The 14,447-nt window shown below is 53.1% G+C and overlaps 5 protein-coding genes across 5 annotated transcripts; 1 reads left to right on the plus strand and 4 right to left on the minus strand.

Moving 5' to 3' along the window:
- Nucleotides 1-765: 765 nt before the first annotated feature.
- CkaCkLH20_13191 (isoleucyl-trna synthetase) lies at nucleotides 766-4,167 on the minus strand (the record flags this gene model as incomplete). The annotated part of the gene is made up of 3 exons (XM_038895901.1): nucleotides 766-1,874; nucleotides 1,937-3,992; nucleotides 4,093-4,167. 3 exons carry the CDS (start codon nucleotides 4,165-4,167, stop codon nucleotides 766-768), a joined length of 3,240 nt encoding a protein of 1,079 aa, XP_038738785.1.
- Nucleotides 4,168-5,447: 1,280 nt separating this feature from the next.
- CkaCkLH20_13192 (uncharacterized protein) lies at nucleotides 5,448-6,755 on the plus strand (the record flags this gene model as incomplete). Its single annotated transcript, XM_038895902.1, has 4 exons — nucleotides 5,448-5,552; nucleotides 5,611-5,668; nucleotides 5,734-6,215; nucleotides 6,273-6,755. The coding sequence occupies 4 exons, from the start codon at nucleotides 5,448-5,450 to the stop codon at nucleotides 6,753-6,755; spliced, it is 1,128 nt and encodes a 375-aa protein (XP_038738786.1).
- A 260-nt stretch (nucleotides 6,756-7,015) lies between these two features.
- On the minus strand, nucleotides 7,016-7,952 carry CkaCkLH20_13193 (short-chain dehydrogenase/reductase; the record flags this gene model as incomplete). Its single annotated transcript, XM_038895903.1, has 2 exons — nucleotides 7,016-7,596; nucleotides 7,709-7,952. 2 exons carry the CDS (start codon nucleotides 7,950-7,952, stop codon nucleotides 7,016-7,018), a joined length of 825 nt encoding a protein of 274 aa, XP_038738787.1.
- A 496-nt stretch (nucleotides 7,953-8,448) lies between these two features.
- On the minus strand, nucleotides 8,449-10,209 carry CkaCkLH20_13194 (putative SWIB/MDM2 domain-containing protein; the record flags this gene model as incomplete). The annotated part of the gene is made up of 4 exons (XM_038895904.1): nucleotides 8,449-8,976; nucleotides 9,030-9,650; nucleotides 9,735-10,012; nucleotides 10,104-10,209. The coding sequence occupies 4 exons, from the start codon at nucleotides 10,207-10,209 to the stop codon at nucleotides 8,449-8,451; spliced, it is 1,533 nt and encodes a 510-aa protein (XP_038738788.1).
- Nucleotides 10,210-11,038: 829 nt separating this feature from the next.
- Nucleotides 11,039-13,494, minus strand: CkaCkLH20_13195 (uncharacterized protein; the record flags this gene model as incomplete). The annotated part of the gene is made up of 3 exons (XM_038895905.1): nucleotides 11,039-11,395; nucleotides 11,444-13,266; nucleotides 13,320-13,494. The coding sequence occupies 3 exons, from the start codon at nucleotides 13,492-13,494 to the stop codon at nucleotides 11,039-11,041; spliced, it is 2,355 nt and encodes a 784-aa protein (XP_038738789.1).
- Nucleotides 13,495-14,447: the final 953 nt, after the last annotated feature.

The following is a 14,447-nucleotide window of genomic DNA, read 5'->3' on the forward strand; positions in this document are numbered from 1 at the left end:
TACGAAGGTTGTTCCTGGTCGCAGGCACAGTGCGTCCCGTCGCGGGTGCTTTGGCTGAAGTGTTCGCGTTAGTTACTGTCCTCTGGATATCTACATATACCTAGCTAGGAGCATCTCAAAATGTTTAAACGAATATTCGGCAAAATTTACGTCCACACTTCATTAGGTACCTACCTCAGCATGCCTGCTTGGTCGTCGGGTTGTCGTTGGCTCTTCAACCTCGTATGTTCGTTACTCTTCTGCAAACAAAGGTTGACAGCAAGCCCACCTGGACACAAAGTTTCTTCATTATGACCCGTACACGGCCTATCCAGAAGTTTGCCGCCGCAGTGTCACAATGCTCCGCTGAGGTTGGTTTGCCTTTCTATTTCTTAGCAAAGCCACTCAGCATCCGCTCGTTATTCCTGCCAGCAACCGCGACCTTGACCTCCTTCCATTGATACTGATGTACGATAGACCTCTCTGTATGGCAAGTGTATCGTCGCCGATTACAACTCAATTCACAAGGACAAGTGCGTCAAGGAGTTCCTGAGGTTGAAGGATTGTTATCTTGTAATTTGCCACCTACACCCACCCACCACACCTTGCTCTGCTACTTCACTAACACGCTTACAGGCTGCGGCTCGCAGAATGAAATGATCAAACATAGACTTGAATAGAAGATTTCACTTCAGTTTGTTCTTTCTATTCTCCTCAGACCTATCTACCACTCTAATGCAGAAGTCTGTTTAAGTAATGATACCACCATCTCGTGATCCTCTCATCTCACAACTCGAGCAACCGGAGCAGGAATGTTGCGTGCTGAATCTCTTGCTCCTCCTCCGCAATGATGCCCTTCTGCTTCTCGGTAGGGATCTCTCCCTCCACCTGCGTGACCTCGTGCTTGTCCATCGGTCTTCGCAGCGCCTTTTCGATGGCCTTGCTCTGCGTCTCAAATACCTCCTCGAGGCCGATCTTGTCGGGATCACTGAGGATCTTATACTCCATCTTGATGTCGTCCGTCGGCTGAAGCTGCGCCTTCTTCCTCAGGCGTTGGACACGGTTGATGATCTCCCGGGCGATACCTTCGTGCGCGAGGTCCACGTAAAGCTCGGCATCAAGGATGGTAAGCACATCATTGTCCGAGTTAGGCTCCAAGTTCTTGGAGGATTCATCCTCCCTCAATCCTCGCCTGACGACGAGGTCACCGTCCTCCAGCTTGATTCCATCGACCAGGATCTCCTTCGTTTCCGAGTACTCCTTGACGGCGTCGCTGCTGAGTGTCGGGAGCGCCTTCTTCACCCGCGCCATGTCCTTCTTGAGCTTCTTGCCCAGCACTGGCCAATCCGCTGTCACGCTATATTGGACGTTGTACTTGGCCTCGTCAGACGACAGGACAAGGTCTCTCACATTCATCTCTTCTCTGATGTAGGAAGAGAGAGACTCCAGGTCCTGAAGATACTGAGGATCACGGTGAATGACCACAAGCGTCTTCAGGGGTGTCTTCAGACCAATGGCTCTCCTCTCGCGAGAAACACGGACCAGGTCAATGACTTTTTGCATTCTGCCAACTCTGCGCTCCACCTCCTCATCGAAAAGCTCTTGGCGCACATCGGGGAAAGGGAGGAAGTGAACGCTACGTGCGTCCTCGGCTTCCGCCTCCTTGGGGATGTGTGGCCTCAGCTTCTGGTAAATGGTGTCGGTAATGAAGGGGGTGAAGGGAGCAAGGCCACGGCACAGTGTGAAGAGAACCTCGAACAGCGTGTTGAGCGCATGTTTGGTGTCTTCAACACCGTTCTCACCCTTAAGGCGTCTTCTGTTGAGTTTGATGTACCAGTTTGTAGTGTTCTCAATAAGGCCAAGGAGGCGCGGGACAACGGTGTACAAACGGTATGCTGAAAAAGAGCCAACGTGTTAGCCGGAGCACCATACATTGCCTGGGGGGCTGGACACTTACCCCTCATTTCGTCATTCACGAACTGAAGCAGACTCTGGCAACTGGCGAGGATCCATCGGTCCATGACGTTATCGTTACTCGCCTGGGTCTCGGGACTCCAGACGTAGTCGACGCCCTCGACCTTCTTGAGCAGCGAGACTTGGCCCTCGAAGAACTTATAGCTGTTCCAGAGAGGCAGCAGAACCTTTTGCACAACCTCCTTCACGCCGGGTTCCTTGAAGCGCAGTGGCTCAGCACGGACCACGGGAGAGTTGATGAGGTAAAGACGGAGAGCATCAGAACCGTACTTCTCCATGACGAGGTCTGGCGCCGGATAGTTCTTGAGGCGTTTCGACATCTTCTTGCCATCTTCAGCCAGGACTATGCCATTGACGACACAGTTCTGGAAAGGGATCTTTCCGAAAAGATGGGTGCCGAGGACAAGGAGAGTGTAGAACCAGCCTCTGGTTTGGTCAAGACCCTCGGCAATGAAGTCTCCAGGGAAGGATGCCTCGAACTTTTCGACGTTCTCGAATGGGTAGTGCTGACTAGCGTAAGGCATACTACCCGACTCAAACCAACAGTCGAAAACTTCCTCAACACGCTTCAATTGACCCTTGCCCATTTTACTGGGAATGGTAATGTGGTCAATGTTGTCGCGGTGGAGGTCGGAGAGGTCTCCCTCGTAGCCACTTAGCTCCTTCAATTCTTGTACGCTGCCAACACAAACTCGCTCCTCCATGTCGTCGCTCACCCATAAAGGGATGGGGGTGCCCCAGTAGCGGTTTCGAGAGACGTTCCAGTCACGGGCGTTCTCGATCCAGCTGGCGAAACGGCGCTCTTTGACGAAAGAAGGCACCCAGTGCGATCCCTTGATGTTCTCGAGCATCTGGGGAATGATCTCGGGGATGCGAACAAACCAGGAGGGCACAGCTCGGTAGATAAGAGGAGTGTCAGAACGGTAGCACATGGGGTATGAGTGCTTGAGCGAAGAGTCGACGACGATCCTTCCTGTACCCTTCAAGTGTTTGATGATGTGCTTGTCAGCCTCTTTGACGTGCATTCCGGCGAAGTCCGTAATACGCTGCCCAAAATGGCCCTTGTCATCGATGGGGTCCGGAGGCGGCCTGTTTTCGGTAATGATACCGGCAGCGAGGGCCACATTGTAATCGTCCTCACCAAAAGCCGGCGCCTGATGAACAATACCAGTACCGCTGTCGTCGGTGACGTAGGTAGCGTTCAGTACTCTGAAGGCGACGTCCTTGTACTCCTCGTAGAAATAGTTGAAGGGGGGCTCGTACTGCCAGCCGAGCATGTCTTTGCCCTTGATCTTCTCAAGAACCTTGTACTTGGCCTTCTTGGGGTCCTTGTACAAGGTGGTCAACAGCTTCTCAAGGATGATGTACTTCTTGCCAGACTTCTCATCGTGAATCTTCACGTACTCGAAGTCAGGATGGGCAGCAAGGCCGAGGTGAGAGGGCAGCGTCCAAGGGGTAGTTGTCCAGGCAAGCAGGTGAGTCTCCGGGTCGTCCCGGAGAGGGAAAGAGATTACAACGGCCGGATCAGTGACGTCCTGGTAGTTTTGGTTGGCCTCGAAGTTGCTCAAAGCCGTGGTCAGGGCGGTAGAGTAAGGCATGACGCGATGACCCTGGTAAACAGCTCCCTTGTCGAACAGTTGCTTGAACACCCACCACTCCGACTCCATGAAAGTAGGGTCCATAGTCTTGTAGTCGTTGTCGAAGTCGATCCAGCGGCCGAGTCTCTCAATGGTATGACGCCACTCTTCGCTGTAACGCATGACAATGGATCTGCACTCCTCGTTGTAGTTCTTCAAACCCAGCTTCATGACGGCAGCCTTGCCGGAAATACCCAGCTTCTTGTCGATCTCGTGTTCGATGGGAAGGCCGTGAGTGTCCCAGCCGAACCGTCTCTCGACATGGAAGCCTTTCATAGACCAGTATCTCGGGATGATGTCCTTGATGGTCGAGGCCAACAGGTGGCCGTAATGAGGAAGGCCAGTGGCGAAAGGAGGGCCATCGTAGAAGGTGTAAAGAGGCTTCCCTTGGGTCAACTCGAGCTGTGTTGGATGTTTGTCAGTACTGTGCACAAGATACTTTGACGCAAACCGTACGAGCATGGAAAACTAAAGGTGAGGGGCTAAGGCTAGATAGTCGTACCTGGCGCTCAAATGCCTTGATCTCGCGCCATCTCTTGATGATCTCAACCTCCTCCTTGGGAAAGTCGATGGACATGGTGGCAGACTCGGACGGAGCGCGACAGAAGCGCTAGCTATGTCGGACCGTGGGCAAACAAAAGATTTATGTCGGATTGTTTTCTGCGTAGGTGCTTGTATGTCGTCTTTGATGCACGGCGCTGGACTTTTGAAGACCGCTGTGCTGACTGGAGTCGTAGAACGCAGCGAGGCTCAAGTGACTCTTCAGGTGAGTTAAGAGAAGGCAAAGTTGAAGTTGAGTCTTTGATGTGTGACAGTTATTTGGAGGGGTCGTTTTGGTGGGCAAGTGAGTCAGTGGGGTAATTTTTCTAATTGACTTATTTACAGCCAGCGCGGGGCAATCAGACTCTCTGGTCCTCAGGTCGGGCTCGCTGCTGGTGGATGTGCCTGGGTATGGGATGACCTGCTGGATGAGGGGTTTTGCTTACCTAAGCCGGCATTTCGAGGCCAGTTGCACATCCAGGGCCTTAAGCAGTACTGTATCCCCCTGACAGATTGTTAGCGGGGTACTTCGAACCTGCTAGTGTTGGGCGGTCGCCTGGGCTTTGGCACTAACAAATTCTGGTGCCTGTTCCCTGACCAGAAAATCATGGGGCTGTAGAGAGGTCCCGAGTTTACAATGGAGTCATCCAATTCGAGGTGTGTATTGTATAGGTACCTACCTAGATGGTAGGGCGCTGTTGCGGTAACGCCTTATCTATGGCTTAGGTAGCACGGTAGGTAAGGTCATGTAGGTAAGTAAGATTTCCACTAAGCCCGTATGGATGGATTTCATTCCACGTTGTCTACGGCACCGACCTTACCTAGGTACCTATAGGTAGGTACGTAGGTAAGGTAGCAGTACCTCACCTCGGTCTCTACCTGACCTTGAGGCACGGTGGTTCTACCTTAGGTACGCACCCAAGCAACGCCTCGTCCGGCTGGCAGCTCTCAATCATCATCATAAACAAACCGACCTGGCCTGACGCCACTCAGTGTCACTCACTTCTTTCCCACAATACCTAGGTTTCCTACCGACAGTTCACGATACCCTCGGTAACACAACTTCGCGTCCTGCTAGGCTCGCCAGAGCTCGTGCCGATTTCCGCACCTAAGCGCCCTCGATTTCGCGCGCCGTCTGTCGACATCGCCCCTTGCACAACTTTCGTCCAACAAACCGAGCGCTGCCCGTCGAGCCAATTCTAGCACGCTTCAGCCAACTGATTCGCCTGTTGCAGAATCTCCGGAATTCGTCTCACTGCGCGGTCAACGATCAACTGCGATCCAACTCCGAGTCCTTATTCTTGGCAACCTCAAACCATGTCCTTCCTCTTTGGCCGGGCCAGAACCAGGCCAGCCGTTGATCTGCCCAAGCAAGCGAGGGACCATGTGACAAAGCTTGAAGGACCAAACGGGCCTGTCAAGGTTGGCCTTTCTTTCGTGCTTTCGAATCATAGCGCTTCTAATCAGTCTTCTGACCTAGGCCGAAGAGCTCGCCAAAGTCTTGAGCCAGATGAAGTTCATCCTACAAGGGACGCAGGGTGAGTCTCTCCTCTTGACCGCAAGTCGACACCGTCCGAACCCACGGCGACTAACTTCGATGTAGAGGCCGATAGTAGCCCCGAACAAATATATCAACTCGTCACAGGCCTGATCGAGGAAGATCTCCTCTACCTGCTCGCTGTTAACCTGTGGCGTCTACCCTTCGAATCCCGCAAAGATACCCAGGTCATCTTTTCTTACATCTTCCGCTTCCGACCAACTACTGCCTCACCTAAGAGTGATCCTCTTGCTCTGTCATACGTGGTAAACAATCGTCCACAAGTCCTGCTCGAGCTTTGCCGAGGTTATGAGCACAAAGAAAGCGCGACGCCCGCCGGTTCTGTCCTTCGAGAAGTTCTAAAATCAGAGGCAGCCGCCGCCATAATTCTGTACGACGACAACGAGGAATCTGGATCCAGCAATAAGGGTATCAACTTGATCGACAGAGATCGTCAGCAGAGCGGGGAGGGTGTCTTTTGGAGGTTCTTTGACTGGGTGGACAAAAGCTCGTTTGAAGTGGCGGCGGACGCCTTCACCACCTTCAGGGTAAGGACATCCGACAGGACCGTTCGTTCCATACGCATATATCTGACTTGCCCTCAGGAACTTCTCACAAAACACAAGGAGTTGGTTCCTAGATACTTGTCCGTAAACTTTGACCTGTTCTTCGACAAGTATAACAACATCCTTGTGCAGTCCAACAGTTATGTCACCAAGCGACAGTCTATCAAGCTACTGGGCGAGATTTTGCTGGACCGCTCAAACTACAGCGTTATGACCGCCTATGTGGACCGCGGAGAGCATCTCAAGATCTGCATGAACCTTTTGCGGGACGACCGCAAAATGGTTCAGTACGAAGGCTTCCATGTCTTCAAGGTCTTCGTCGCCAATCCGCATAAAAGCATCGCTGTACAAAAAATTCTTCTCATGAACCGAGAAAAGCTGCTTACGTTTCTGTCTCATTTCTTGGAGGATCGGACAGACGATGAACAATTCATCGATGAAAGGGAGTTCTTGATTAAGCAGATTAGAAACATGCCGCCAAATCCAGTGGCATCTCAGAGGCATGGTATGCCAGCTAGTTGATTTTCCCGCGCCGGGGGGAGGGGGCAGCATGGGAGTGGATGGTATGACCGGGTAATATCAAAAGCAGACAACCGGTTCGATGTTGTGATGTTGTATTGACGGAACATGCATTTGCGTCCGGCGTTAATGATAGGGCGATTTCAAGGCATTAGACATGAATATCATGTTAGTAACACCACCTCCTTGCATCAATGTAGTAGTGATTCTGGTCTGCCGGTTGACGTCAAGGACCAGGTTAACATTGGGTGGTTTTCTTCCTATCAGTTCTTTGCCATCCATGCCGTCGCCTCATCCTTGTAATCCTCACGCCACCTACTCAGCGGGGGACGGCCGTTGACAATATCCCCAGCACTCCAAAGGATCCTCTTACGGTCCATGTCCTCAGTCACCTCGTTATCAGGGCATATGATGTAAAATTGGCCGGTCTCCATCTTCTGTCCCAAGTACTCGGCGACCTGTTCAGGGGTCCAGGCGGCTGCCGGTTTCTCCTTGAAGTGATTTGCACCGGCGAGCCCGGTGAACGTCCAGCCCGGGACAAGAAGGTGGACCGACGTAGCCGTGTCCTTCAAGTCGTGTGACAAATGCTCAGCGAGGGTCTTGACGGCCGCCTTGCTGGCATTATAGGCCGGATTTCCTGGTGGGTTAGTGATACCTTGTTTGGAGCCCGTAATTACGACAGCCGATTGGGAAGATTGACCGTTGCCCACAAGAGGTAGCAGAGTGCTGATGCCGTTGATGACGCCGAAAAGATTAGTGTCGAGTATGCGGTGAAAGCTGCTCACGTCCTCCCAGCCGGACTTGCCTCCAACACCGGCATTCAGGACCAACAAGTCAATTCGGCCTTGGTATTCACAAACAAGTCAGCTCATAACCCTAGAATACAGTCAAACACTGCCTTCCTGCATCTACAGTGTCAGGAAAGACGGCGAGCGGAAATAATCAAACGGACAAACCTCCGAATACAGCGTCGATCTCTGCCTTTAACTTGCCCCAGTCCCGCAAGATGCTGACGTCCAGTTCAAAGGTGGTAACATCTCCCTTCAAATCGGACTTGGCTGCGTCGAGAAGCTGAGCATCGCGATCGACGATGATGACCTTCATCCTGTGGTGGAGACATTTCCGGGCGATGGCTAGGCCGATACCAGAGCCGCCACCAGTGATAACGGCTGTGTTCGGGGAGGCGAAGATGGACGACATGTTTGTGATATTTATTTGGATTCTGGAACCGATTCAAACGGTGTCAAACCCTCCAAGAAGTAGAAGCAGCTGTAGTAGGATGAATCTTTGTCCAGTTCCCTGACGCTGGACGATCTCAGTGACCCGAGTTAATGATATATATACCTACGTCAATCTCTCGGATGCCGTCACTGTCCGGCCTTCATTTGCGGGGCGGACGCCGCAACGGACTTTAGCTCGTCGGACTTGGCCCTTATCGCCGCACCCAAACAGTCAATTGCGCTCTCAAAGTTGAACCTCTATTGGGATTTGTTTTGGCTATGCAGACCCAAGCTCCCCGTGGTTGTAAGGTGTTGTTGTTTTTCTTGGCTATACCGCGTATGAAAGCAAACCAACCTCAGCCTTATGCGCCCCAATTTCCCGTCTCATGCCCATTCGACGAAAACCGTCGCTCCTGAACCGATTGCATTTCACCTCAACACAACACAAAATAAAACCGCGTGCACCACTGCGCCCGTCAGCGAGAGGTCTGGGTTGGCTGCTTAGCCAGCATAACATTAACACTCTCGCGGGCATTTGAGGATGACCAGACACTATCCTTCCCGCCGCGCCGCCAGTCGTCACCTGTGGCATCTTCCCCGCCTCCTCTTGTGGCCTCTCCCATGATAACCTCCAGATCCCGCTTCTGGGAGCTCATCCAATTTCTCACGAAATTGGCAGGATCTTGGCTCATCGACATAAAGAATGAATGCTTGGCCTTGGAACTGGCAATGGCTGCTACCAGCGTTGCCAGTTGCTCATCCATATTGGCGACCTCCTTCAGGGTGCCGGCATACGCTGGGTTGGTCACGAATGGCAGAAGCTTCGAACGCAGAGGATCGTCAACTGCAATGCGGACGTCGTAGACTGTCGGTTGAGGGTCTTTGTGGAATTCCTCGTCAACACGAACCGTATATGGTATGCTGACTGAGGACAGCGGTCGCAGGTGGGGTTGAATATAATCGTTAAGATTGGGAATCATACCCACGTCGTTGCCGTTGACAATCTGGGGGCCAATCGAATCAGCATCATGTTTGTTACCAGTTTGCGAAAACATACCTTCCTGAGAAGCTCATCGCAGCGGAAGTTGCGCTTCTCCTCATCTTCCTGGAGACCCATCATCTTGATGTACTCCCATACAGCGAGTACGGCCTCTTGTCTAGATGCCTCTGTCATGTCAACGATGTCTGCCAGCTCAGGGCTCAGGAGATATCGCTCTGGATCTTCCTGGCGATGCAGGTTGATGGTTATGTTCATATTCTCGTCTCCGCTCCGTTTAAAGGTGAACTCGTCGAAATCAGCGCCAGCCGCTGCGTTCTGACCTGGCTGCTTCTTCCATTCCACAGTCTGGTCCGAGGCAGCTCGTGAGCGACTGCGATCGAATTCGACATTGAGAGCCTTTAAAAAATGGGAAAATCGATGTTTCTGGGGCGCGGGAGCGGGAGCGGAGCTTGGGCGTCTCGAGCTGGGGGCGCCGTCCTCGTCCATGCGATCCGGGTTCTGAGGCGCGTCCTCTGAAGATTCGTCTTGGCCATCCTCGAGAAGACGACCTTCGATCTTGACGCGGTAGGAAGGCTCGGCGCTCGGAGTAAAATCGAAGCTGTCGACACTGAGTCCGCTACCTTGCCACGCTTGATCCTCGACGGTGTTGCTTATCCAGACACGGAGGGTCTTGTAACGCTGCAGTTGGTAGACATATTAGTCAAAAAGGGGGGGAAGGCACGACTTAAAATGAGGCGGAGAACCGCGTCGAAAACAACTGACCTTGGCATTGCGACCGACGGCCTCGACAATGTCCAGGCGTTTGCGCGTCATGGTTGCATCCAGACGGCGTTCAAAGTCGCGTAGCTCCTTGTACCGCTGGGCGACTTCGGAATCGATGATGCAGTCCTCCACGCCATCAGGGAGTGTCTTGTCGGTTGGCTTCCGACTGCGGCGCTTAGCCAGCTCGCTCGTAAGAGCTTGTCCGGGAGGATGGTGTTGCGCCATGGCAGCCTGATTCATGGCTGCTTGTGAGTGGTGTCCCGGAGGCATGATGGGGCCTTGAGTGTGCACGTCAGCTAACTTAAGCTCGTCGCAGCTGGGGCAAGAGAATGGCACGCAGGGCAGGCGAAGGGGCGCGTCGACGGGGACGGAAGTGGCTAAAGAGGAAGAACGGGCATACCGATGCCGCCTCTCCGTTGATTTGGGGCATGTGGAGCCCGCTGGGGAACTTGCGGTGCGCCAGCATGGCCAGCATATTGGCGATATTGAGGCTGCATTTTGGCAATGGCTCAAAATAAGGCGAGAAAAAAGCTAAAGGAACCAGGAGACAGATGAACTCGGAGGGTTCGAATGTGACGGCGACGATGCGATGCAGTTTTTAAGAAGTCGCGTCGTTTGTCGCATCAGGGCGCGTGTGCAAAAGTAAATGGCTGAGCGGCACAGCCGTACCTAGGTACCTTAAGGTAAACGCACATCCCCTGCTGCAGCTGTTGATAATGATTGGTTGCTTAAGCTGAGTCTTGTGATAGACCCACTCTCCTGCTTCGGCCAGTCATACCTTACCTACTGGCACCGCCAGTCAGAACCGACGTCTGGGCTACCTTACTTGGTGAAGTCGGTTCAATGTTCAACATCATCATATGTACATGAGTTAGCGAGTTCAACAACGGCCACATTGTCAATAACGAGCATGAAACCCCTAAACATGCGAGCGAAAGTTTTCATGTGAGTGTATGTATATATATATTGAGTTCTTTTGAGTTCTTTCACCCCGGGGCTTGATATTGCTCGACGATCCCTATGAACCTCAAACTCCCAGTAGTAAGAAGACCTCCGTGGTTCATGAATGCTTTCACCCAGCGAAGAATATCGCAAAACCCTCATGCAAGAGGTCAATCGTCGAGTAGTAGTGCATAGCCGACGGTACGCCACGCTTTCGAATGCTGACTTCCAATCCCAAACCCATCGAATTACTAGCTTTATCATGAGCTCACTTCCGTTTGCTCTGTTGGACACCAATGCCTGTCCCCCTCTGAGATATTTCTCATGATCTGGAACATGCGATAGCATCGTATTTATGCGCATCAGAACTGCGCTCCCAATCCGTTTTTGGACTGTCGTTTGCTAAACCGGTTACGCTTTGTGGAAGACGTGTCTTCCAGACTGGCCTGGCTTTTACTGAGGTGATTTCGGCCGGACCGATCGCTGACGCTGTAGCTGTCGGGATAGGCTCCTCGTCCACCTAATGTGCTTGCCGGACTTGACACTGCCGACGACATGTCGGCAAACCCATTCTCGCCTCCGTAAGTACCGACGAGGTTCTGAGAAATCGCCAGCTCTTTGGCTCTCTCCAAAGATTCGATCCACTCGTCGGCTGTCGAGCCGTTTTCGGACGAATTTGAGCTGCCCTTGGGCTCTTCAAATGTGTAGTGGACGCCACCCTGTCGGATTTTAGATGAGCGGCGAGACCTTTTGTCCAGGATACTTACCGCATCAACACACCAAACTGTCTGCCCTTTCACATCAAGTTGCGTTTTCCACGAACACTCGGGTGCAAGCAGCGATATCTCCTGCTTCGCGCGTTTTTCGTCTCCGCCAGCTGGCGCGAGCAGTATCCGACCACTCGAGGTTACCATAACCAATCGCTGCCTCTTCTTGGTAGTGCTGCCGCCGAAGAATCTCGACAGCTTCTTGTGCCCCTCATGCTCACCCCCCTTGCCATGTCCATTTGGCAGCGGGCTCGAGACGACCAGCAAATCACCCAGCTTCAGAATTCTTTCATTGTTTCGTGTGAGAACCGGAGACCATTCAATATCCAACTGTGTCGGAGGCGGTAGCTCTGTGATGATCCTGGCTGGCCGGGAGCTCCCATTCATGGCTGTGTTCTGCGGCGGTTGTGAGCTTCTCGCGGGGGCAACAGGATTCGGACTGCCAGCCACGCCGTTCAGTTGGATCACGGTCGGTTCCTGCGGTGCCGGATTATAAGGTCTGAGACGCGGGGCCTTACTTCTCCACAACCCTTTACCGAACAGCTGACCGTCGAAGAATTCATGGTTCTTGATGTGTTCGACTGTAAGACGTCGTGCGGGGTCCAGAACCAGGCACCTTTCGACCAAGTCCCGCGCAGCTGGAGGAAATCCGCTAGGGAAGTCGTACTCGAGGTTGACAATCTTTTGGAATGTGAGATACTCCGTTCCTGCCTTGAAAGGCGGACGGCCGGCAAGCAGCTGATATACTATACAGCCAAATGCCCAGAGATCGCTCGCCTTGCAGGCGTTTTTGCTTGTGAGCAGCTCAGGGCTGACATACTCAGCTGTTCCCACGAACGATGCCGCTCGACTATCGTCCTCGTCGTCACCACGGCTAGCATCTGGCAGCCCCCTTGTCCCCTCGTTGGCGTTTTGTGCTTCCCTGGGATCCTTGAGCAGCTTCGCAGTGCCGAAGTCGGTGATCTTGACATGCATGTGATCGTCTAGGAGCACGTTTTCGGGCTTCAAGTCTCGGTGGATGACGCCTCTCGAGTGCATGTAGTCAATTGCGTCCAGGATCTGGGCGCTGTAAAATCGTGTGCACTCCACGTCGAATGTGCCTGTCTTCTTGAGCACGCCCAGCAGCTCGCCGCCGTTACAGAGATCGAGGACGTAGTAGAGCGAAGCCTCGTCTTGAAAAGTGTAGTAAAGTCGTACAATGCCGGGGTGTTCGGTGAGCCGGTTCAAGGTGTTCTTCTCAATGTTGACGTATTTGATCTTCTTTTCCTTGATGATGTGCTTTTTCTCCAGTACTTTGATGGCGTATTCTTTCAGCGTCTGTCGATCAGTGGCTAAATAGACCGTACTGTACGAGCCCTCGCCGAGTATTCTGCCAAAACTGAAGTCCCTAACCCCCTTTTTGACGTGCCGAATGACCGTCTTTCCGCTCGCATCCGTCTCTCTCCTTACGCCGACAGCAGCGCCACGATCCTTCCACTCCTCGCTGCTAGTGGGCAGAGGCATCTCGGGACCGTAGGGGTCTCGCGAAGGAGGCGGGGCTGCAGATGCTGAGACGTATCCACCACCCATGCCTTTGGAGCTTCTTCGTGGCGGCAACGGTCCGGAGCTAGGAGGCAGCTGTGATTGACGAGCCAGGTTCGCAGACCTGTGGCTTGGCTCTCGTGTGGGGATCGATGGCGAATAGCCTGAGCCATTGGCAGAATCCTGCCTTGCAAGCAGGCCGTAGACCGAGGATCGCGAGCGTTCGTTTTGTAGCGGGACTTGGTGTTGCAACGCGCGTCCATCCTCGGGAGCAATGGGGGAATGGCCGTACATGCCAGAGACTGGGCGGGCTGTTGGGGATGTCGAAGACCGACTGCCTGGGGCTCTCTCACACTCCGAGTATGATATTGCAGGCTGACGATAAACGTCTGCTCGCACAGCAGCGCTGGGACTCGTTCGGTGCGGTTCGACGTGTGCGGATGAGGCGTCTTGGGCGGGGTCAGTACTCTCGGGAGACTGGGTGTGGGAGACTGGTGATAGAAGACTGTCTGACGTCGGGGTCGAGGCATATGGAGTTGTGGTTTTTTGGGTACTAGGATCTTCGAGATGTGCTAGATGAGAATCGGATTGGTTGTCCGTACGGGGGAAAGCGTCGCCATCTTGATGGTTATTCGGGGACGAGTCGTCTGGATTGGCTATTCGTAATCCTCCGAGGGCCCTCGATAGACTGAGGTCCCCATTCATGATTCGTGTTCGTGTGCGAACAGTGTGAAGGGATGAGAGGAAGGGTCGAGGAGGAGATAGATGAAGACGACGCGAAAAGGAGGATGATGAGTGAGAAAATCAGGATTAACGAATGGATCCGGATACCTCGTGTGATGGGCGCAGGTGGTGAGGCCAGGTCAGGTACTGTAGGTACAAAGCGGCGCAGCACAGTAAAAACGGATAAGAGAAGAAAGGTTGTCGGCCAGGAAGGCAGTTGACCACCAACAAGTTGGGTTTGGGTGGTCCGGCCGTGTCGGGCTTGTAGGTACCTACCTTACCTTAGGTGGTTGGAGGAGGCCAGGTGTGTAGGTAGGTACCTTACCTTCCATTACCTAAAGGTGCCTTGGGCGCCTTCCACTGATACAGCAATTGGGTGCTTAAGTAAGGTCCTAATGTAGGGTGCCTTGTTAGGGGCAAGGTGTTTTGGTGGAATCCAATGCTTACTTGGTAGGTAGGTCGTCAGGTATTGTGAGGTATTACCTGACATTAGGCACCTTAGCTCAAGACATCACCTCACGCTTAGAGTCGCTGCAGGTCTATATTCACCAGTGTCACCCGAAGTTTCCCACGGCGGTAACAATCTGTTCGGCAGACGCGACAGCCGCATGGGCAGTGCGCGATGGACGGGAAGCAGCCATGGGACGAAGCCGTGTGGGATCGCGACTCCTCGACTCCTTCCTCGTCTACGGCTCGGACAAATGGAGTATGCCTGCACCTGCCTTCGTAAAAGGAGCCTCTCCTGCTTTGATGGGAAAAT

The sequence above is a fragment of the Colletotrichum karsti genome (assembly GCF_011947395.1).
Source record: "Colletotrichum karsti strain CkLH20 chromosome Unknown Scaffold77, whole genome shotgun sequence".
NCBI classification, from domain to species: Eukaryota; Fungi; Ascomycota; class Sordariomycetes; order Glomerellales; family Glomerellaceae; genus Colletotrichum; species Colletotrichum karsti.